Source organism: Elaeis guineensis, chromosome 14 (assembly GCF_000442705.2).
Source record: "Elaeis guineensis isolate ETL-2024a chromosome 14, EG11, whole genome shotgun sequence".
NCBI lineage: Eukaryota > Viridiplantae > Streptophyta > Magnoliopsida > Arecales > Arecaceae > Elaeis > Elaeis guineensis.
In genome coordinates, this window is record NC_026006.2 from 48,488,989 (window position 1) to 48,514,069 (window position 25,081).

General features: G+C 45.6%; 1 protein-coding gene across 2 annotated transcripts; it reads right to left on the bottom strand.

Annotated features, from left to right (window-relative positions):
* Positions 1 to 1,429: 1,429 nt before the first annotated feature.
* Positions 1,430 to 23,272, bottom strand: LOC105036276 (major pollen allergen Ole e 10-like). 2 transcript variants are annotated; one of them, XM_073248945.1, is made up of 4 exons: positions 23,143 to 23,272; positions 22,429 to 22,457; positions 14,595 to 14,829; positions 1,514 to 2,156 (listed from the first exon to the last, which is right to left on the bottom strand). In XM_073248945.1, exons 1-4 carry the CDS (start codon positions 23,216 to 23,218, stop codon positions 2,014 to 2,016), a joined length of 483 nt encoding a protein of 160 aa, XP_073105046.1. In that variant the 5' UTR covers positions 23,219 to 23,272; the 3' UTR covers positions 1,514 to 2,013. The 2 variants fall into 2 exon arrangements, 1 of the variants encoding a protein (XP_073105046.1); XR_830470.3 differs by lacking the exons at positions 14,595 to 14,829; positions 22,429 to 22,457; positions 23,143 to 23,272 and adding an exon at positions 2,245 to 4,124 and having other exon boundaries at positions 1,430 to 2,156.
* Positions 23,273 to 25,081: the final 1,809 nt, after the last annotated feature.

Consider the following 25,081-nt stretch of genomic DNA (forward strand, 5'->3'; position numbering starts at 1 on the left):
CTTATAGATCAGTGGAGGGTCCAAATACATATGTAACCTATATCGATTGGTTGACCCTAACAGAGTCCTGGACTTATAATGTTTAGAAATTTTTTCATAATTTTTTTGTCCTTAATCAAACATAATTCTTATATTTAATCCTGATCATGTAGAGATGCAATTGTTGTACAAAAAGGTATCAAGCAAAATATCTTAATTTCCGATTTGTAGATTGAGAAGTTTATCGATTTTTGTATTTAGATCGATCACCGATAGAGGTGACAATCTTTATACATGATCACCATTATATATGCTACTTTACCGTTGGTCTTGTATCGTTGATTTTGCATTGTTGAATTCGTGATTGATGAATTTGCTATATTTGAGACACCATTATTTGCTTATATAATTTTTAAGCTTGTGTATGTTATGTCAATATATATGTATCAATGATTGATGGCATGATTATGTGGATATGATATATTTATTTTGATCATTCTGCAAATTAAAATTGATTAATGAAGTCAACGTATTATAATTTTATAAAAAAGATATGATTTGGATTAGCCTTGTCGTGTGAGTAGTCCATCAGGAGCTTATACCTCGGACAGAGATTTTGGGTTAGACCAAGATTGATGACAGCCGTCAGGAGCTTATGCCTAGGATAGCCCCCATGGGCTTACGCATAGGATTTGGGTTAGACCAAGATTGATAACAGTCTGTCAGGAGCTCATGCCTGGGACAGCCTCCACAGGCTTATGTGTAGAATTTTAGGTCAGACCAAGAATTGAGATATATTCTTAATTACTCCAAAGCGGAAAGAAAAAGATTAAGAAATTTGAAATTATGATAAGAGAAATAAATAACGAGATATGAAATAATGCTAATAAAGGATTTTACTTGTTGACCTATGATAACACCTCTTTTGACAAGACAGGTGATTGGTATATTTTGACATATATTTTGTGTATATTTATAATATTCTGGATATTGAATATGAGATTTCATGGTATATTGCTTATCATTATTTTTATATTATATTATTATAATAGTGTGATATGTGGGATTTTTACTAGACTATAAAGCTCATACCCCTTCATTTCTCTTTTTCTTCTCAAAATTATAGGATACTCATGATTAGCTATAGTTCGAATTTGTGAGTGAGCGGATGAATAGATAGAGCATTATTGATATCTAACCTGATGATAGAAGGAATTGAATTTGTAATTATATAAATTTTGCTCATTATTATGAAAGTAGATCATTATTATTTATAGATATTGAAGTATTGTAAGAAATTTTATGGGCCTTGTATATTCTTTAGGATTTATCCTAAGGAGTGTGCGGCTATCACATATCCAACCCGAATGTTAGATTCGGAGCACGATACAAACTTATCAAGATATATATTTTTATGACTCTGTGTGCTTTCAGGTCTTTGCACGAGTTGCTCCTGAACAGCAAGAACTTATCTTGACTACTTTCAAAATAGTTGGTAGGATGACATTGATGTGCAGAGATGGAACCAATGATGTTGGGGCACTGAAGCAGGTAAAATGTCTTGGTTCCCACGTTAAACATGAGTTTCAAACTTGAAATCATGGTCTGACTCGACTTTGGAATGACAAATTCTTATTCATATCTACGATCATAAATTTGTATACATAGAATTATATAGGAGTCATATACGATCATAAATTCTTATTCATGCCTCAGTTGCCCCCACCCTCCATATCATTCGTCAAGGTCGGAGTACCCTTGTGACAACACTCCAGATGTTCAAGATTCTTGGCCGGAACTGCCTTGCAACCGCTTATGTCTGGAGCGTCATGTACCTGGACGGTGTCAAGCTAGAAGATATCCAGGCTACCATCAGTGGGGTCTTTGCTGCTGCTTTCTTCCTTTTCATCTCCCATGCTCGCCCTCTGCAGACACTATCTGCTGCTAGGCCCCATCCCAACATCTTTTGTGCTTATCTCTTCCTCTCCCTGCTTGGCCAATTTGCTATACACCTCTTCTTTCTTATTTCAGCTGTTAATGAAGCCTCGAAGTACATGCCGGAGGAATGCATTGAACCAGATTCTGACTTCCACCCAAACCTTGTGAATACTGACCACTGCAGTGGTAGCCCAATGGAATAGGCTGTGGCATCCGTCCCATGCGATGCAGGTTCGAGCCTGCAGAATTTGATTAAATGAGAGGGATTTATCCTCCTCGGTCTGTGCGGGTGCAGTGGTGAGATGTGGCAGAGGGTGACGTACTAACCTGACTCAATGTCGGCTTTAGTTGCACTCGAGATGCGGTATCTGATCCACTGTGTGCTGAGATGTGGCGGAGGGTGACGTACTAACCTGACTCAGTGTCAGCTTCAGTTGCGCTCGAGTGTGGTGGGGAGGGGATTCGCACTTACTCCCTGCATCAAACATTTACTCTGTGGGGTGGGGGCCCTCATAGTCACGCCCAGAGGAGATTGTTATGCGGGGTGTCCCCCCCCCCCCGCACCCGCACCCCCCGGGCCCGCCCCGCCTCTCACCCCATTTATTGTAAGGGGCGGGTCACAGGGTCAATTGCAGGAAACTGTATATGCAACCTTGATATTGGGGATATTTATATCCCCATATTGAATGTGGAAAACAAAGTAATATGTTTCATTAATCTGGGTAACACTGTTGGATGTTCTATGGAGCTTGGTAAGTTACTGATTGCTATCACGACCTATGTATGATTTTGCCATTTTAAGCAGTTTCCCTGCCAGTTGGACTTGTAAATTGTGGGTTCACCTCGGCTGACATGGATTGATAAATAACCTTATTTAGAGCAGTTGGGCAGCAGCAAAATACTCGTGGGATCTTGAGTAGAACGTCCCGTGGATCATTGGGATGGGATATCATCTTATATGTCAGGATAGAACCATTTTGTCAGTATCCTAATCGGAATATCTTAGAATATCTCCTATCCCAAATATAGGGATAGGGTAGGATGGTAGGATATCCTGTTTTATAAAAAAATCAGGACAACTCCATCTTATAGGATTAAAATCTTGAAAAAGATAATCTATTGCCAACAAACTCCATTTGCTTTTGGATGTTGCAGGAAGAATTTTTTCTTTTTTTTGAGATAGCAGGGAGAAAATTGATGTGCTGCACGTAATGTAATAAATCAATGTAGTCTCTCAAGTATGAGATCACTGCTGCCTTCGCAACGCTCCAATAATTGTCAGATTTGGACAGTCTATTGGGGACAAAATATTACAATGTTTCTACATCCTCACTAGTTTTCTATAGTTGCGGAGAGACACCTCGTGGAAATGTCAGAACTTGGTCTCCTAGTGGATGAGGAATTTGCTTATCTTCCTAAAACCACCTTATCGTAGGCTAGTATCTCATGTTTATTTCTTTTATGCAAAGGATTAAAGATTGGAAATATTGAAGAAAGAGAGATTCTCCATTTATGCTTGGTTACTGTTGGGGAATACCCACCGACCGACCGACCGATGGCCGGAAGGACCGACCGACCGATGGACGGTCGGACCGACCGACCGATTGACAGTCGGACCGACCGACTGATGCCATCACCGGCCAATCATCGGCTCACGACCGACTGAGGATATGTCGGGCGCATCCTTCCCGACCGACTGAACCGGGAGGTCTGATGGCCGACTCACGTAAAACTCGCCGACCAACGGTGGAGCCCGACGCCACTCAGCTGGCCACCGACCTAGGGTCGGTCAACTCCTCTGATCGCCGTACAGCCGCCAGACCTTGTCAGTTCTGACAGCAACATGCGGCACGGCCATCTGGAGGCATTGTCTCGCTGAGGGCGTTGTCAACCCTGGTGATTTGACAGCCCCACGGCGACGTGACACTTTCACGGCGACTCTGACAATCTACAGTGAGTTGACAATTCCTCACTTGTCTGCGCCATTAATGGCGGCGCCATACCGTGCTCCACTATATAAACCGGGGAAGGCAACAGTGCAAGGGATCCGCTCCCCCCCACTTCTCGACTCCAAAACCACAGGCTCGCTCCTCTCTCCCTCTCTCTCCCTCGATCGAGCTCTCTGTCTTCATTTCACTGTTGCCCAGTCACCTCTCTGACTTGACTGTCGGAGGGTCCCCACCAGAGCTGCCTCCGGTCAGTGTGGACTTCTCATTTTTGCAGGTGCACGTTCCCCGACGATCGGACGACGAGGCGATTGGCCGCAACAGATTGGCGCGCCAGGTAGGGAAACAGAATGACAAAGACAAGAGCTCAGCGATCGAGGATCACCAGATCGGCAAGGCGCTCTTCCCGTCGGGAAGAGGCCTCCCCGCCACCGCCGGCGGCGGAGCCCAGCTCTCCACACTCTGCGGTGACCACGGAGGTGCAGATCGCGGCCATCGTACGGTAGATGACCGTACTGACAGACGCAGTCAAGAGCCTCCAGCAACAACCGGCGGCCCGTCCGATGCCCTCCAGGAGCAGCCGCCGACGACCGCGCCGATCCCCGTCGCCTCCGTGCGAGCGCCCTCAACAGCGCTCCCACGGAGAAGAGGAGGAGCGGCCCTGGCGTGATGACCGACGGTCCCAGCAGCCCTCTCTTTCCCCGCTGGAATGGGCGAGGAGGGAGAAACGACCGCGCATGCCGTCGGCCTCCCTCTCGGAATCTTCTGGAGACTCCACTCCCGGGGTCTCCCAGCATCGACGAGCGGACGACTACGAGCGCCGGTTCGAGGAAATCGACCACCGACTCGCCCAGTTGCAGATGGACGGCCAGAAGTCTTCGAATGACGTCGACTTCCAGACCGCCCAACCTCTCTCCCGATTAGTCCTCGACGAACCGATTTCCAGTCGGTTCAAGATGCCGCACGTGGAGCCATACGATGGCTCCACCGACCCAATCGACCATCTGGAGAGCTACAAAGCTCTCATGACGATTCAAGGGGCAACCGACGCTCTTTTTTGCATCGGTTTCCCCGCCACACTCCGCAAGGCTGCCAGGGTCTGGTACTCCGGTCTTCGATCGGGAAGCATCCACTCCTTCGGGCAGCTCGAGCACTCGTTCGTGGCCCACTTCAGCACCAGCCGAAAGCCGCCGCGAACGTCGGACAGCCTTTTCTCCCTCAAACAGGGGGAAAATGAGACGCTCCGACACTTCGTGGCGCGATTCAACACGGCCACGCTTGAGGTCCGGGACCTCAACGAAGACATGGCTATCTCAGCCATGAAGCGGGGCCTGAGGGCATCCCGATTCACCTACTCTCTAGACAAGACCCTCCCCCAGACATATGCCGAGCTACTGGAGCGCGCATACAAGTATATGCGTGCAGACGAAGGAGCATCTGACCGATGCTTGGCCGAGCCTAGAGGCCCGAAAGAGAAGCGAAGGAAAGGTCGGGAGCCTGCCGAGCTCAGTAGGCCCCCGATCGATAGTCGGGTCTCGCCACCCCGACGAATCCAAAAGTCACCCCGGCAACAGACTCCGAGGCCGGCACGCCCCAGGTATGACTCCTACACTCCTCTCTCCGCTCCTCGTGCACAGATTTTAATGGAGATCAAGGGGGAAGAATACCTGCGACGGCCTCCGCCTCTGAAGGCAAAAGGCCTCGACCGTCGGAAGTACTGCCGATTTCATCGAGGCCACGGCCACAACACCGAGCAGTGCATCCAGCTGAAGGATGAGATCGAAGCTCTCATCCGTTGGGGGTATCTCGGCAAATTTCGGAAGGGTCCGCCGACCCAACCAGTTGCCGATCGACGACCCCAGCCGACTGAAGAAGCGGCGACCAATCAGCCGACGGCCGGAGTCATCAACATGATCTCCAAGCGGCTGGGCCCGGGGACGCCTGCGGGAGGGGAGCCGACGAAAAAGCCACGCCCGGACGACGTAATCACCTTTACGGAGGACGACGTTCGGGGCATCCAAACTCCCCACGACGATGCTGTTGTTGTGTCGGCGATAATAGCAAATTATGATGTAAAACGAATTTTTGTTGATAATGGAAGTTCGACAAATATTTTGTTTTACTCGACCTTCTCCCGGATGCAACTGTCAACTGACCGACTTAAGAGGGTCTCCATGCCCTTGATCGGCTTTGCCGGAGACGCCATCACGACAGAGGGGGAAATTACCCTGCCCGTGACGGCCGGCACCGAACCACGGCAAAGCACGGTCCACTTAACTTTCGCGGTCGTCCAAGTTCCTTCGGCCTACAACGCCATCCTTGGATGACCCGGGCTGAACGCCCTTAAGGCGATCGTCTCGACGTACCATCTCCTCGTTCGGTTTCCGATCAAAAATGGAATCGGGGAGATGCGCGGGGATCAACAGTTCGCCCGACGGTGCTTCCAGATCTCCGCTCAAAACGACGAGTCGAAGGGCTCCCTGACAATCGATAAGCTGGACCAACGGGAGGAGGAAGAGCGAGGTTCACCGATCGAGCAGCTCGAGGTGATCTCGATAGGAGAAAGTCCTGACATAAAGGTTTGGGTCGGGTCTCAACTGCCCGACCCAGAATGACGACGATTGACGGAGCTGCTGACGGCCAACGCCGACATATTTGCTTGGTCGGCAGCAGATATGTCGGGCATCCCCCCAGAAACAATAACCCACCGACTCAACATCGACCCAACGATGAGGCCGGTGAGGCAGAAGAAAAGGTCCTTCGCTCCAGAGAGGCAGAGGGCCATCGACGAAGAGGTGGACAAGCTACTCGAAGCAGGCTTCATCCGAGAATCCACGTATCCCGATTGGCTTGCCAATGTTGTCATGGTCAAAAAAGCCAACGGGAAGTGGAGGATTTGCATCGACTACACCGACCTCAACCGAGCCTGCCCAAAGGATAGCATCCCACTTCTCAAGATCGACCAGCTGGTGGATGCGACGTCCGGATTCCGACTGCTCAGCTTCATGGATGCCTTTGCCGGATACAACCAGATCCGGATGGCGCCTGAAGACGAGGAGCATACCGCGTTCGTGACTCCCAAGGGCCTTTACTGTTATCGAGTGATGCCCTTCGAACTGAAGAACGCCGGCGCTACCTACCAGCGACTTGTCAATAAGGTCTTCAAAGACCAGATCGGGCGCAACATGGAGGTATACGTGGACGACATGCTGGTGAAGAGTGCGTAGATCCCGGATCATGTTCAGGATCTCGAGGAGACCTTCCGCACCCTTCGACGACACCGAATGAAGCTCAACCCGACCAAGTGCGCTTTTGGGGTGACCTCAGGGAAGTTCCTCGGATTCCTCGTTTCTCAGAGAGGGATTGAGGCCAACCCTGAGAAAATAAAGGCAATCCTCGACATGCGTCATCCGAACACCAAGAAGGAGGTCCAACAGCTGAACGAAAAAATCGTCGCTCTTAGCCGATTCATTTCTCGATCAGCTGAAAGGTGCCTCCCGTTTTTCAAAACTTTGCATCACGCAAATGGTTTTTCTTGGTCGAATGAGTGCCAACAGGCCTTCGAAGACCTGAAGAAGTACTTGGCTTCCCCACCGCTGCTCGTAAAGCCGCAGGTTGGGGAAACCTTGTATCTCTACTTGGCCACATCTTTTGAGGCGATCAGTTCGGTGCTCGTCCGAGAAAATGAGTGCCGAACCCATCAGCCTATCTACTATACCAGCAAGGTGCTCCACAGCGCCGAGGCCAGATATTCGGAGACGGAAAAGATGATTTTCGCCCTGACCGTCTTCGCGCAACGACTCCATCCCTACTTCCAGGCTCACGCCATAGTGGTGCTCACCAACCAACCCCTGAGGGTGATATTACGCCGACCCGATACATCTGGACGACTCGCGAAGTGGGCGATGAAGCTCAGCGAGTTCGACATTCAGTACCGACCAAGGCCTGCCTTGAAGGCTCAGGTCTTGGCCGACTTCATCGCCGAATGCCCGACAACCGACCGAGGGTCGGGAGCTGAAGACCCGGGACGAGATGCGGTCTCTGAGCCAGACCCGATCTCCACCTGGGTACTCCACATCGACGGAGCTTCAAACGCTCAGGGAAGCGGGGCCGGGCTCTTGCTCACGAATTCGGAAGGGGTGGTCACCGAGTACGCCCTCCGGTTCGACTTCAAGGCCTCCAACAACCAAGCCGAATACGAGGCACTCCTCGCTGGCTTGAGGATGGCGAAAGAGCTGGGCGTCGACGGCCTCCGAGCGTTCTCCGACTCTCAGCTGATCGTGGGGCAGGTCAAGGGCGAATTCGAGGCGCGAGATCCGACCATGGTCAAATACCTTCAGAAAGTGAAGGACCTCGTGGCACGCCTCAGGTATTTTGAAATTTCCCACATCCCTAGGTCGGAGAACGCCCGTGCCGATGCACTTTCCAGACTGGCGACTTCGGCTAACGACTCCTTGGGTCGGACGTTTGTGGAGAACCTCGAGCAGCCAAGCATCGATCGGGTCGAAGAAGTGCGGCAGCTGACGGTCGAACCGAGTTGGATGGACCCGATCATTCGGTATCTGACCGACGGGATCGGCCCCGAAGATCCCGCGGAGGCCAAGCGACTCCGATGGTCGGCCTCTCAATATGTCATCATGGATGGCCGACTCTACAAGAGGTCGTTCTCCCTTCCCCTGCTTAGGTGCTTGGGACCGAACGACGCCGACTATGCTCTCCGAGAGGTTCACGAAGGAATTTGCGGGAACCACTTGGGGGGCAAGTCCCTGGCCTACAAGGTCTTGCGACAGGGCTACTACTGGCCTACCATGAAGAAGGAGGCGGCCGAGTTGGTCCGAAGGTGCGAACCATGTCAAAAGTACGCCAACATTCAACACCAACCGGCCAGCCAAATTGCTCCTATTGTCGCTCCATGGCCCTTTGCCCAGTGGGGGGTCGATATTCTCGGTCCTTTTCCACCAGCGTCGGGTCAGAGGAAGTTCATAGTCGTCGCCATCGACTACTTCACCAAATGGGTCGAGGCTGAGCCCATGGCGAAGATTATCGAGCAGAAGATGGAGGACTTTATCCAGAAGTCCATCATCTTCAGGTTCGGGTTGCCGCATACGATCGTCACCGACAATGGACGGCAATTCGACAACCAGGACTTCAGAGACTTCTGCGTCAGGTTCCACATCAAGCACCGACTAACTTCAGTCGGGCACCCACAGTCCAACGGCGAGGTTGAGGTGACCAACCGGACCTTGCTCCACGGACTCAAGACCCGACTAAACGAAGCCAAAGGCCTCTGGGTCGACGAGCTAGGCTCCATTCTGTGGGCTTACCGAACGACCCCCCGCGTTCCGACCGGGGAGTCGCCTTTCAGCCAGGCCTACGGGACGGAGGCAATGATCCCACTCGAGATTGGACTGCCATCTTCAAGAGTCGAGCGGTATCAAGAGCCGGGCAACTCCGAGAGTCAGAGGGCCGACCTAGACCTCCTCCCCAACTGCGAGACGAGGCTCAAATTTGCATGGCTTCGTACCGACAGAGGGTCGCTCGGTATTACAACGCCAAGGTCAGACCGAAGCTCTTCAGGCCTGGCGACTTGGTCTTGAGGAAGGTGGAAGTCTCGAAGCCCTTGGACCAAGGGAAGTTGGCTCCAAATTGGGAAGGACCCTACAAAGTAGCAGACACTTATGGTCCGAGAGTCTACCGACTGGAGACCCTTGAGGGGAAAACCATTCCCCGAACTTGGAACGCCGACAACTTGAAGTTGTATTACCCGTGAACTTTGTAATTGTTCAGTCGGAATATGAATTCGGTTTGAAATCTCGGAGTTTTAACTCTTTGACTAATGATCGGCGCTTACCAAGGCCAAGCCCCGACATACCGACTTGGACTCGGTATCCACCTCAAGCCGACGACTTTACCGCCGGTGACCCATCGGACTCTTGCGAGGACCGACTCATCTACACGGACGGGAGTTGACACTCCTTCGATGGTCGACGATACATCGGACCCTTACAAGGACCGATGCACCCATATGGACGGGAGTTACACTCCTTCGACCTTCGACGACACATCGGACTCTTGCGAGGACCGATGCATCTGCATTGACGGGAGTTGACACTCCTTCTACGGTCGGACTTTCGGGCCAAACCATCGGCTAACAAGCCGATCGAGCCCCGACCAAAGAGAGGCGAAAAGCCTACGTGACTGACATCGCGACTCCCGATCGAGCTACGGCCGGTCGAAGGATATTCGGCTTAACACCGTCTATCGCACAACGCGACCTTAGTCGTATCTACGACTTGCCGATCGAGCCACGGTCGGACGATATTCGGCTTACCACCGTATATCAAAAGACACATCATGAATACCCGACGCAAGAGCATCGGGATCCGACTTGTTGTCGTTCACCCGACAATGCGCCGGACGACATTCGACTGAACGCGTTAGGGGAGACCCGACTAGCGAACCTTTGCCACGTTCGGTCGGCTCCCGACTCAACAGACGCGCCCGACTGACGACCTTGACTATCAGAAGCCGATCCAAAGTCAGGACTTACCCCACCTTCGTAGCGGCACGAGTTGCCGAACGTCCTACCGACTTATGAGAGTTAGCGACTTACATAAGTTAGTGACTCACTAAGGCATTCAGCCATACATTTGAAAGAAGTAGACAAGAGGGAAAGCGGAAGATGTTTTCATTCAAAGTTTTCATTCAAAGAAGGTTTACAAAGTCGGGTCGAGGCCCGATTACAAGTATTTCAAAAACAGAAAAAGCAAAAGAAAGTCGGTAAGGCCCGATCACCCTTCTGAGTCGATCTCCTCGACCGACGGAAGATCGGGGATGACTGGTGTGTCGGCCACGATCGGAGCTGGGTCGACGGCTGAAGCTGGTCCTTCGATCGGCGGGGGACTGGCGGTCGGCGCCACTTCCTCCGGGATGGCTTCCTCCGCAGCGACGACGCCTCCCGATGGCTGGTCGGCCATCTCCTCAGTGGCTTCCTCCTCGGCCCCCGGTGGGACGATGCTGTTGAGGTCCAGCTTCGGGTACAAGGCCCGGACCGCATCCCGACCATCCTCGTACCCCACCCGGTACGAGGCGAAGCCCGACTCGAGCATCTCCTCCCGATACTGGTCGGAGGCTCGGAAGTCTTCAACCACCCGATCGGCCGACTCCTTCGTCGACCTTGCCTCTTCTTCCGCCCTGCTGAGCGCGTCCTTCGCCGACTCTGCCTCTGCCTTCGCTATGTCGGCGTCGGCCTGGGCGATCGAAAGCTCCTCCTCAGCCTTAGCAAGCTTCTCCAGGCTAACCCGAAGCTGCTCGCGCTCGCTTTGGAGTTCGGCGGCAACGCCGTCCCGCTCGTGCCGCAGACGACGCACGGCCCGACCCTTATGTCTGGCCTCCTTTTTGGCCGACCTTAGCTCGGACCCGAGCCGGGAGACCTCGTCTACCAACTTGGCCTCCCGGTCGGCCGACTGCTGTAGATGGTCGACCAATATTGCCTTCTCGACTTCGGCCGCCGCCGACCTCTCCTTCCATGCCGCCCGGACGTTCCCGAACCTTCGGTATCCGGTCTCGAGCTCCGACATTGTGTAGATCAGCTGCTGTTGCAAATGCTTCGTCAGGATCACATAATGAGAAAAATTTCTAAGGAAAAAGAAGGTGATACAAAACTTACCTCGACCATGGTCGGGTAGAACTTGGACAACATCTCGGTCACTTGCCGAGACCTCAGCGACTCCACGTCGACCGGGAGTAGGATCCCCTGGCACAACCTCCTCGCCAGGTTGTGGTCGGCCAACGCCGACGCCCCTTCGGGGAACTGTGCGCTGGGCGGCACAGAGTGGCTCCCCGACCTTGTCTCGTCCGCGGGGTCCATCGGGGCTTTCCCTCGATCAGTCTCCCCGACAGACGGAACCGGCAGCGAGGGGATGCTCGAAGTAGAACCAGCACCCCCCGCTGCGGCCACAGACGCCGCCGGATGATGTTCGGTTTCCCGAACGACATCCGGCTCCACCACCTCCAGTGATGCCGCCGACGTTCCTTCGGTCGCTTCTTCCACCGGCCCTCCTCCGTACGTGCCACCGGAGCCGCGAGCGCGATGACGGGCTCTAACTGATCGGTCACCGACGCTTCGACGATCGGCGCCGCTAGAGCAGGCCTCTTCGGAGGGCGCGAAGGTCCGGCCCCCGATGCTGGCCTCTTTCTTATCGCGAATTGCCGAATCTTCGCGTCTGTCGGCCGCATTCTTGGAGGTGTCCCTGCGATACCAACAAAGGTGTTAATTAAAGAACCGGACTAAGGGCCGGATGAAAAGGAGATCGGAAGATCGGGCGATACCTAGTCGGGGGACCAAGCTTAAGCCGGCGTCATAGAAAGCTTGTTCGGTAACAAGCTCCCTCTGCTTCGGGACCGACATATCTTTTAGTCGGTGGAAGTCCTCCCGGTCGTCCGCTTCCACCCGGCTGTTGTCATTGGCTTCGGTTCGGGGCACGCCCCAGTGGGAAGGAAAGCCCCAAGAAGATGGAGAAGAAACAAAGAAAAACTGGTTCTTCCACCCATGGATGGACGATGGAAGACCAGTGATGAAGGAAAGGCCCTTCCGGGGGTTGAAGAGCCACCACCCTCGGGCTTTAGGGTGGGGTCGGAGCACAAAGAAGGCCCGAAAGAGAGAAATGCGAGGGTTGGTCGGCAAGAGCTGACACAACAGCGCAAAACTGATTATGAGACGGACGGAGTTCGGCGCTAGTTGCGCCGGACAGAGTCCGTAATAGTTCAGAAGATTCCAGACGAACTCCGAAATCGGGAGCCGAAGACCCGTGCGAAGGTCCTCAACGTACAGCACCAGCTGGCCGGGCGGAGGGCTGTTAACCCGACCGTCGGCCCCTGGGGCGGATAGTTGAAACTGCTCCGGGATGCAATATTGCTCCCGAAGCCGATCAACATTCGGCCCCGAAAGCGAGGAAACCTCAACTTTCGGAGTCGACCGGGAGTCGTCAGTCGGATTTCCCGACCGAGCTCCCCGAGTCGGATTCCCGTCCATTATACCGGAACCGAACAAAGAAGAAGGAGAGGCGAAGAGAAGAAGGAGAGGCGAAGAAGAAGAAGAGGAGGACGAAGGGGAGACCACGAACCAGAAGAACTCTTCTGAAAGCAGGAAAGCTCTGCCCGCGACGACTGAGAAATCGCCCGGACAGAGTTTCGGCAGCAAAATGGCAATAGTAAGGTCTTGGGTCCGGATGGCCCTATATATATAGGGCATCCTACGGTCGAGATGACTCCACGCCGATCGAAGCTCCATGGATGTGCGACACGTGGCGGCCTCCGGGTGGCCTGAGGATTCGGCGTGCCCCATCCCGGGATGGCCGCACCGCCCATATTAAATACGGGGGGCGCCGGCCAACCACCTTCGACACGCGGCACGCGGGGACGTGGTTCCGCATTTATGCGCCCGCGCCGATTCGCGTTCCCGATGGGATGCCTGACAGCGCCCCGCGCTCCCACGATCGGCGCCGGATATCCGATCGTCTGACACCGTATCATCCGGCACCCGATCTCCTGACACCGATATAACGTCTGACGACGACAAGATGCGACGTCTGACACCTGACGCCGACGTGACATCTGACACCGACTAGACGTCCAAATCGCTTGGCATTTATGAGACGCCTGACACCGGATCAACCCGCGGTACGGTCGAAATCTGGCATACGACGAATCCACCCCTGTTCGCCCGGGTTGCTGTCCGAATAAAAGCATCGGCCAGCTCACCGTCCGACTCAGGAGTGGAGGGGGGCAACTGTTGGGGAATACCCACCGACCGACCGACCGATGGCCGGAAGGACCGACCGATCGATTGACGGTCGGACCGACCAACCGATTGACAGTCGGACCGACCGACTGACGCCATCACCGGCCAATCATCGGCTCACGACCGACTGAGGATATGTATGGCGCACCCTTCCCGACCGACTGAACCGGGAGGTCTGATGGCCGACTCACGTAAAACTCGCCGACCAACGGTGGAGCCCGACGCCACTCAGCTGGCCACCGACCTAGGGTCGGTCGACTCCTCTGATCGCCGTACAGCCGCCAGACCTTGTCAGTTCTGACAGCAACATGCGGCACGGCCATCTGGAGGCATTGTCCCGCGGAGGGCGTTGTCAACCCTGGTAATTTGACAGCCCCACGGCGACGTGACACTTTCACGGCGACTCTGACAATCTACAGTGAGTTGACAATTCCTCACTTGTCTGCGCCATTAATGGCGGCGCCATACCGTGCTCCACTATATAAACCGGAGAACGCAACAGTGCAAGGGATCCGCTCCCCCCCACTTCTCGACTCCAAAACTACAGGCTCGCTCCTCTCTCCCTCTCTCTCCCTCGATCGAGCTCTCTGTCTTCATTTCACTGTTGCCCAGTCACCTCTCTGACTTGACCGTCGGAGGGTCCCCGCCGGAGCTGCCTCCGGTCAGTGTGGACTTCTCGTTTTTGCAGGTGCACGTTCCCCGGTGATCGGACGACGAGGCGATTGGCTGCAACAGTTACCACTAAGTCATTTCATAAAAACTAAAGAAAAAAAATAATAAAAACTTGTTCTTTCTTTGGACTTTCCTATAACTATTCATATTTTTACTTTCTTATAACCTAGGCTAAGCAGACTAGAGATCCTGTTATTTTGAGTTAGGTGAATCAGAGTGGAGAGGTGAACATGGAGTGCATGGAATTGGAAAATTACTTGGATCTGTTTTTGTGACGAGCTCATAGTTCTTGAAGTGGCAGTTCCAGTAGTTCCGGCCTCGGGCTTGGTAGCAGAGGTTCATTGCAACTGAAGCATGAGACATGAGGTTGTCCAGGTAAAAACAAGGATCGCCCTTTTGCAGTACCTTGCAATCCACCTGAGAGCAAGCATAGTTTACGTTTGCAGTCAGAGTAGCTTCATCTGATGAAGGTTTGGCCACCCACCAAGTTTTCTGCAACAACTGTAATAACCCAGATATTAAAAAAAAAAAAAAGAAAAAATAGAGGATATCGGGAGGAAGAAGACTCCCAACGGGAGTCTTCTTCCCACCGTGAAAAGGAGAGGGGGAATCCGATTAAAAAACGAATCCTTCCTCTATAAAACCCCCTCTCCCCCTCCTAAACAACCCATAGTGATCACCGGTTCTCTCTCTCCTTTCTCCTTGTTTTCTCCGATTGAAGTCAAGATCTCCCGTACTTGTGCTCGTCGGAAATTGGAGCTGACGACATTGCCGGAGCTCGAGGTAAGCCCCTCCCCTTTTTCCTCTCCCTCTTCCCTTTCTTCCCTGGCCCAAAGCCCCGCCGCCGGCCACCGTCTTTGCCGAAAATCAGTCGCAAAAGGATCCCCTATTTTCTGAATTTTTTCTTGTTTTTGCCGCCGTTCTCCTCTTCGCTGCCGGCCGAACCCCATCGCCATCGTTGCCGGATCTCCGGCCAAGCCGTCGGAGCTCGAGCCACCGAGGGGGGGGACCTCACGGTCTTCCCCTGTTTCAGCCAAGGGTGGCCGCGGGAAGAAAAGAAGGAAGAAGAAGAAGAAGAAAAGAAAATAAAAGAAAAAGAAAAAGGAAAAAGAAAAAGAAAAGAAAAAGAAAAAAAAAAGAAAAAAAGGGAAAAAGAGAAAGAGAAAAATAAAAATAAAATAAATAAAATAAAATAAAATAAAAAGAAGAAGAAGAGAGAGAATTTTCCTCTCTCTCCTTTCTCTCTTCTTTCTCTCTCTTTTCTCTCTCCTCTCTCTACCTTCTCTCTCTATATTTTCTCTCTCTAGATTCTCTCTCTAGACTTTTCTCTCTCTTTACGGATTTTATCTCTCTAGGATCTTTTCTTCCTCTCTGATTGCATCACGAACCCTAGAATAAACTTGAAGATGAAAATAAGATGATTTGAGATTGCTCCGAAATTCGTGCGGTAGATCTGATTCCAGTCCGATTCTATTCAAAATTGTAACACTTGATTCATATTGAGTCATCCTGATAGGACCTCTGATGGTCTCGACCATGATTGCCTCATCGGAAGGATACGAAGATTCTCTCTCCACTTTCTCTCTGTACTTTCTCTCTCTAAAATTTTCTCTCTCTTCATGGATTTTCTCTCTCTAGAAGTCTTATGGACCAATGAAGGATTCTGATACATAGACAAGTCCTAATTTTGGTTAATTTTAAGAGAGATCCTCGATTTGTGTTATTAGGATCGATTATCAGTAATTTTCTCCATATATGAATTTTTATATTTGATCAGGATCATGAAGAGATATGATTGTCTACATAAGATGTCGAGTGGAACATCTTGTTTGTAAAATTCATAAATCAAAGAAGAACATTGATTTCTGTGCTTGGATCAGTCACCGATAAAGGTAAGAATCTCTGTACAAGATTACTATTATATATATATGCTATTTTACTATTAGTCTTGCATCGTTGGTCTTTGCATCGTCGGATTTGAGATCGATAAATTTATTATACCTGAGATACTGTTATTTGATTTTGAGCATGAGTATGTTATGTCAATATATATGTATCAGAGATTGATGGCATGATTATATGGATATGACATATCTGAATTGATCATAATGCAAGTCAGAATTGATTTGATGAAATCAACGCATAATGATTAAATGAAAAGAAAGAGATATATGGTTTGGACTAGTCTTGTCATGTGGAACAGCCCGCCAGAAGCTTATGCCTGGGACAGCCCCCACTGGCTTACAGGTGGATCAGCCAGCCAGGAGCTCATGCCTGGGACAGCCCGCCAGGAGCTTATGCCTGGGACAGCCTCTTACGGGCTTTGGTACGTGAGACAGCCGGCCAGGAACTCATCCTGGGACAGTCTTGAAAGACTTTTTTAAATGAATTCGATCCGGATGATGACTGAGGTATAGAATTGGATAGTCCAGAACCAGAAAGAAAAGGTTAAAAATCATGTGATTATGAAAGGAGAAATGAAAGATAAGACATGAAATAATTGTTGAACAAAAGTATTTCACCTGTTAACATATGATGATGCATCTATTTTGACAAGACAGAAAATTTATGAATGTTTGCATTATTCTGGACATTGAACATGAGATTTTATATTTTGTTGCTTATTCTTATTTTCAGACTATATTACTATATCAATGTGATATGGGAATTCTTACTGGGCTGTAAAGCTCACACTCCTTCATCTTTCTTTTTCTTCTCAGAGTTACAGGATGACTTAGATTGGCTATGGCTTGGATTACGGGTGAGCAGAAGGATAAATAGAGTATCATAGTATCTGATCAGAAAATTGAAGAAATTTAAATTGTAATTATGCAAGGTTTTATGAATTATTGTTGAAATAAATTATTATGGTTGATAAGGTTGTAATGATTTAATTTGACCTTGCATATTCTTTAGGGCTTGCTCTAAGGAGTGTGCGGCCATCACGTATCCGATCCGGGTGTTGGGTTCGGGGTGTGACAGAATGGTATCAGAGCTTAGGGTATGATCATTAAGGATTATGATATAAGTGATTAGAATATTACAGAGTGATATCAGAGCTTAGATTGTGATCATTGGAGATTACAATATAAATGATTTGGATGTGATAGAATAATATCAAAGCTTAGGTTTAAAATCACTAGAGATTATGAAGAGATATTAAAACTTTATGTAAGATCAGTAGGATGTGACAGAGTGGCATCTGAGTTTAGAGCTTAGGTTATGTTCATTTGGAGACAATGATACAAGTGATTAGGATATGATAGAACAGTACTAGAGCTTAGGTTTAAGGTCACTAGGGATTGTCATATAAGTGATATCAAAATTTTGGGATTATAATCAATAGAGTATGATTGATAATATCAGAGTTTAAGATTATGATCATTAAAGGTATGATAAAATGATATTAGAGTTTAGGTTATGATCACTAGAAAATATGATTTAAGTGGTATTTGAGTTTAAGGTTATAATTATTCAGAATTATAATTTTAGTGATATCTGAACTTAAGTTATGATCATGAAGAATATGATATATATAAAAGAGAAGATTCAATATTTAGATTTCGAATCAATAGATATTAAGATGAAATTTATGCATAAGTGGCATATGATATCTATAATAGAATTGACGAGTTATATCTTGGATTTCAATTAGTAGGGTGGCCTGAATATAAGAAGAGTTGACCTTAGAAAGAAGTGAGAGGTATTGATATGTTATGTTGAGTATACTCGATGATTTTGGAATGTTAAACTTATATGATTGAAGATCATGATACTTTTTTTTTAATTTCGATGATAATTGTCTGATGCATTATGAATTTTAGATTTATCAAAAGAAAGTTAATTAGGATATGGTTTAAGAAGAAATTTCATCATATGAGAGAGAAATATTTTTAAGCATTGAACATATAAGAGGATCATATATGAAATTCAATCTTAAATGAAAAAAAAAATATACTTGAATTTTATTATGAGAATATGAGATACACATCTTGATGAAATCTTTGGTTACTCAAAATATCATATTCTGAATATGATTCCTTGATCTTTCAAGTTGCATTGAATTTCAAGTCAAAAGCCTACTTTTCTAAGTGGATCAAAAGTATTTTGATATTGTTGTTAAATTAAAGAAAAAAATTTATTTTGTCAGAGTATGATATACAGGTTATGATAAAATCTTTAATAATTTATATTTCTATCTTTGGATTAGATTCTTTAATTTTTTTTATAATTGTTGAAGATGGTGGAGTGTATTAATTATTCAAGTCAGAGTTTGGATTTCTGAATTAAACTAAGACATCTTGCTAGTGTTAAATTTTGAATGACTTATACAAGGGACAAGATTTTATATGGATTTATTGATTAATATTAAGGGTTGTGATGAAGGGAGCTCTATAAGAAATAATCAAGTTGATTCTACTTATAAAGATGCTGACTTGAGTTCTTTTAATTGTCAAGTTAGAATTAATTCTTTTAAAAAAGAAGATTGATTTAGAAATTATCTAAATGATTGTAAGGTAAATCTAAAGTTAACTCCAATTGATTCTAGACATGTTTGATTCTTGAAGAGTGATGAAACTTATACAATAATTTTAAACATAAGAAGTGGATCAAGATTTAATTTTATATGCTATACCCGAAGGTAGTAAAGATAAAGAAACTTAAAATTTTGTCGTAAGTCTTATATGAAATTTGAAGGTTGGATCTATCCTGGATTGATCTAACATATAAGGATATCCTTATCTTTGATAGATTTATATAGTTTGATAAATTAATATCAGAGTGCGCAGCAAAAGCATTGTGGGTTAAATTGATTAGAAATATTAATTCTTGATTCTGAAGATATTATGGAATACATTGGTTGCAAATAAGGAAGGATTTTATTGATAATGAAATGATGCTATAAATTTTGATCTAATCTGATCATAACCGGATAATTTTTGTTAGTAGGTTGTTTCATTGTAGATAATGCCAAGAAATTTTAGACATCTCAAGTTACAGCTTGATAGTTCTGATATTAGTTCAAACTTAGAATATCCTGACATAGATCTCATATTTTTTATCTAATATTGTTACTTGGACTGATATAGAAGATTGAGGTTTTCTTAAGATGAGAGTCTACATATAAAATTTGTTGGAAGGTCAAGAGAAGAAAGAAATCGATGATTGTGAAGAGTGACCGATGTTTGACCTTTATTTATTTTCTATCAAGGATAGTCTGAGATAATTATGAATTTTTGAGTGAAATGTATTAGACAAATAACGGTGATATATTAATACAAGTCCAAAATGTTACAGTTCTTCAAAAAGTTGAGAAATCAATAAGAAGGGATGAGTTTGAGATTTCAAATAATTTTTGTTATAACAAGATCATGAGAAATAAAAGACATTATTGTAAGCTTGAGAATGACATGAAGAATGTATACTTTGAAATAGGTATCTCAAACGACATAACCTAATTTCGAGGACGAAATTATTTTAAAGAGGAGAGAATGTAATAACCCAGATATTAAAAAAAAAAAGAGAGAAAATAGAGGATATCGGGAGGAAGAAGACTCCCGTTGAGAGTCTTCTTCCCACCGTGAAAAGGAGAGGGGAAATCCGATTAAAAAACGAATTCCTCCTCTATAAAACCCCCTCTCCCCCTCCTAAACAACCCATAGTGATCACCGATTCTCTCTCTCCTTTCTCCTTGTTTTCTCCGATTGAAGTCAAGGTCTCCCGTACTTGTGCTCGTCGGAAATTGGAGCTGACGACATTGCCGGAGCTCGAGGTAAGCCCCTCCCCTTTTTCCTCTCCCTCTTCCCTTTCTTCCCTGGCCTAAAGCCCCGCCGTCGGCCACCGTCTTTGCCGAAAACCAGTCGCAAAAGGATCCCCTATTTTCTGAATTTTTTCTTATTTTTGCCGCCGTTCTCCTCTTCGCTGCCGGCCGAACCCCATCGCCGTTGTTGCCGGATCTCCGGCCAAGCCATCGGAGCTCGAGCCACCGAGGGGGGGGACCTCACGGTCTTCCCCTGTTTCAGCCAAGGGTGGCCGCGGGAAGAAAAGAAGAAGGAAGAAGAAGAAGAAGAAAAGAAAAGAAAAGAAAAAGGAAAAAGAAAAAGAAAAGAAAAAGGAAAAAAAAGAAAAAAAAAGGGAAAAAGAGAAAGAGAAAAATAAAAATAAAATAAATAAAATAAAATAAAATAAAAAGAAGAAGAAGAGAGAGAATTTTCCTCTCTCTCCTTTCTCTCTTCTTTCTCTCTCTTTTCTCTCTCCTCTCTCTACCTTCTCTCTCTATATTTTCTCTCTCTAGATTCTCTCTCTAGACTTTTCTCTCTCTTTATGGATTTTATCTCTCTAGGATCTTTTCTTCCTCTCTGATTGCATCATGAACCCTAGAATAAACTTGAAGATGAAAATAAGATGATTTGAGATTGCTCCGAAATTCGTGCGGTAGATCTGATTCCAGTCTGATTCTATTCAAAATTGTAACACTTGATTCATATTGAGTCATCCTGATAGGACCTCTGATGGTCTCGACCATGATTGCCTCATCGGAAGGATACGAAGATTCTCTCTCCACTTTCTCTCTCTACTTTCTCTCTCTAAAATTTTCTCTCTCTTCATGAATTTTCTCTCTCTAGAAGTCTTATGGACCAATGAAGGATCCTGATACATAGACAAGTCCTAATTTTGGTTAATTCTAAGAGAGATCCTCGATTTGTGTTATTATGATCGATTATCAGTAATTTTCTCCATATATGAATTTTTATATTTGATCAGGATCATGAAGAGATATGATTGTCTACATAAGATGTCGAGTGGAACATCTTGTTTGTGAAATTCATAAATCAAAGAAGAACATTGATTTCTGTGCTTGGATCAGTCACCGATAAAGGTAAGAATCCCTGTACAAGATCACTATTATATATATATGCTATTTTACTATTGGTCTTGCATCGTTGGTTTTTGCATCGTCGGATTTGAGATCAATGAATTTATTATACCTGAGATACTGTTATTTGATTTTGAACATGAGTATGTTATGTCAATATATATGTATCAGAGATTGATGGCATGATTATATGGATATGAATATCTGAATTGATCATAATGCAAGTCATAATTGATTTGATGAAATCAACGCATAATGATTAAATGAAAAGAAAGAGATATATGGTTTGGACTAGTCTTGTCGTGTGGAACAGCCCGCCAAAAGCTTATGCCTGGGACAGCCCCCACTGGCTTACAGGTGGATCAGCCGGCCAGGAGCTCATGCCTGGGACAGCCCACCAGGAGCTTATGCCTGGGACAGCTTCTCACGGGCTTTGGTACGTGGGACAGCCGGCCAGGAGCTCATCCTGGGACAGTCTTGAAAGACTTTTTTAAATGGATTCGATCCGGATGATGACTGAGGTATAGAATTGGATAGTCCATAACCAGAAAGAAAATGTTAAAAATCATGTGATTATGAAAGGAGAAATGAAAGATAAGACATGAAATAATTGTTGAACAAAAGTGTTTCACCTGTTAACATATGATGATGCATCTATTTTGACAAGACAGAAAATTTATGAATGTTTGCATTATTCTGGACATTGAACATGAGATTTTATATTTTGTTGCTTATTCTTATTTTCAGACTATATTACTATATCAGTGTGATATGGGAATTCTTACTGGGCTGTAAAGCTCACACCCCTTCATCTTTCTTTTTCTTCTCAGAGTTACAGGATGACTTAGATTGGCTATGGCTTGGATTACGGGTGAGCAGAAGGATAAATAGAGTATCATAGTATCTGATCAGAAAATTGAAGAAATTTAAATTGTAATTATGCAAAGTTTTATGAATTATTGTTGAAATAAATTATTATGGTTGATAAGGTTGTAATGATTTAATTTGACCTTGCATATTCTTTAGGGTTTGCTTTAAGGAGTGTGCGGCCATCACGTATCCGACCCAGATGTTGGGTTCGGGGCGTGACAACAACAAAACAAAATCCACTGCACATCAATCTCCTCTTCTTTAACCTCGCTGGCTGCAAAACTTTGTAGTGTTTCCTTGAGACAGATAACAATTTGCTAACTTGCAAGGATTTTGAGATTTACCTGTCCCTGTGGTGATGCAACTGCTCCCCCTGTGAGATACAAATTACTAAGTTACATTTCTTTTTGTTGATACGAGGTACTAAGTAACATCAATATAGATAAATAACCTACTAAAATTTGGTACTGATTCACTATCTAATTTGAACTAGATTACGGTCAGGTAAAAAAAGAAACTTTCAATATAGCATGAGCTTGTCATCAAGGTCAGAAACAGAGAACACGCAGATGGAACTTTTGGGAAAGAAATGAAATAATTTAAAACATTTCTTGTAAACACTATAGATATGTTTCAGGATCATAGAATCATTTCTCAACCGAGTAAAGCATCGCGTCATATTTGAAAAAAGAAAATTTACTGCAGGCCATAAGAAAACCTTTTTGCATGTCCCAATCTGAATGTAAAAGTGATGAAATTACTATAAAATAAAATATACCAACTCATGAACACATTTGAACTGGAAATAAGAAAGCAAAGGAAAATTCAAGAGAGAATTTTAGTATCACTTCAAATGCTAGCATCTGTATGAATAGCAAATTAAAGAATCACCAAAAGGAAGAATGGAAGAAATACCTTGTATTTCGTTGATATGGGGGGAAAAAATAAGTAGGAAGCAACCCAAAAGCTATTTTATTTATCGAGCAAATGTGGCACATGAATGAGAAAAGAAAAGGCTATAAGAATTCCAGAAAAAGTCTAGATGTTCTAGTTCTTACCTGCGGCAAGGGAAAGCAGTAACAGAGCGAATGAGAGAGCTAAGAAAGAAGTGTATGGCTCTACTTTTCTTGCCATTGTTTTTTCCTTTTTTTTGTTAGGAGGTTGGAGGGGAGAACTGGACTGTTGGTTTGGTAGTCAAGCGAGAGCACGGGGGTGGGGTTGGGGCTTAACCTTTAAGGAGGAGGAACGAGCATGCACGTGAAACGGCTCTGACAACGGGTAGATTCCCGAAGTTTTGTCTTGGCGTGGTTTGTCATAGCGCCGTTGGAGAGAGAGAGCCCAACCGATTCCCTTCAACCTCTGTCTCCCTCTCGGTTTTAAGAGACAGGAAATATTATATATGTCATTCATATATCAGCTATCTCAAAGAATCCCAGAGGATTACTGCTGGTTCCATACACCAAATTCCCCAATCTTTTCCAAGTCTCTTGACCAAGGTAACAGACTTCCAAGTTCTAAGGTCATTTGGTCTTCTCGCCATAATCTGTTTTTTTAGATTTGTTCGGTTTGCGGAAAAAAAACTCTACCTTACCGAAATATATTTCGTAGAATATTATATCTCAATGTATTATATTTATAAAAGTAATTTTAATATATTTGATTAATCATGAAAAAAAATGATAAAAAAATATATTTTTTCAGGTGCCTTTTACATAGTCGAGCATCTATTTTCTAAAATATCTTAAAGTCCTGAATAAATTAAATAAGTATGGGGAGAAAAAAATATAAATCACTAGAATTTAAGGCCTTTCTAACAATTTTTTTCTTACTTTCCAGCAAATGAGAAAGTTGGTTTTTCAATTCTTACTTAGATTTGTATTTCCTATGGAAGGTGGGAAACTTATTCATAAAGGAAGATAACTTTTTAATTTCTCACTTGAAACTTTTAATCAAATATAAGCTATTTATTTTTTTTCTTTTTTGATTGACCATACTTTTCCTCTAGTTCTCGCAAATCAAATAAGTCTTTTTCGAGTATAATTTGGTTGGAGAGAGTTGAACCCTGGAATGAGAATGAGTGACTCTCATTCCAGTCACTTGGTTGGAGAGAGTTCTATTCCCTTTCCAATTTCAAAAGAAAATGGAAATGCTCCAATCTCTCTAAATTCAATCCTTTCTTGTTCTCTCCTCTAATATTCAAATCCTATTCCAATTCTGATTTTGATTTTAATCACAAATCAAATACATCAGAAGATGTGGCTATTTAAATTTTCCTTTCAACCTATTATGATTCTAAATCTAATTTTGATTCCAATTGAGAACCACATGTGCCCTTAAAATTTAAACTAAATTATTCTGCACCCATTCTCTCCATGAGAAGCTTGATCGGAAAACCCTGCAATGACCTTATTGCAAAGCATCAGCATCTTTCTTCCTTCTCCAGGTCATGGGATTCATAATAGTGATGATTAACACAAATAAATCTAGTATTTTTTCTAATGAAAGTAGAAATCGAAAGCATGATAATGCCATTAATGGGTCCTAACTATTATACTAGCCCAGCCATGATTAACAGTGAAACAATAGAAGTCCCACACGAGGGAATTTCTATTGTATACCAGTGTTATATAACTTCAACTACTAAAGTAGAACAAAGGAAAAGTTAAAACCTTCCGGGGAAAAAAAAAATCACACGTAGTGTTTCATGTTGATTTCCAATTATTTAAAGCTAATATTTAAATTCACTAATCAAATATAAGAGTTGGATGGTAAATTTGGGTTTTGAAGTCCATGAGCTTATTGGAAACAATAATATTACAATCCAAAGTTTATAATGTGATTACTTTTGGAGTATTAAATTCTCACTTACATATACATATAACAATGATCCAGAATGATTGCAACTTGCACGTCCTAGGTTTTTGTTTCTTCTGTGTTCATCACAAGAATTTAAGGCATCTCCTCTCCTTCCCTTCTTTAAGTACATTGTAAACTATA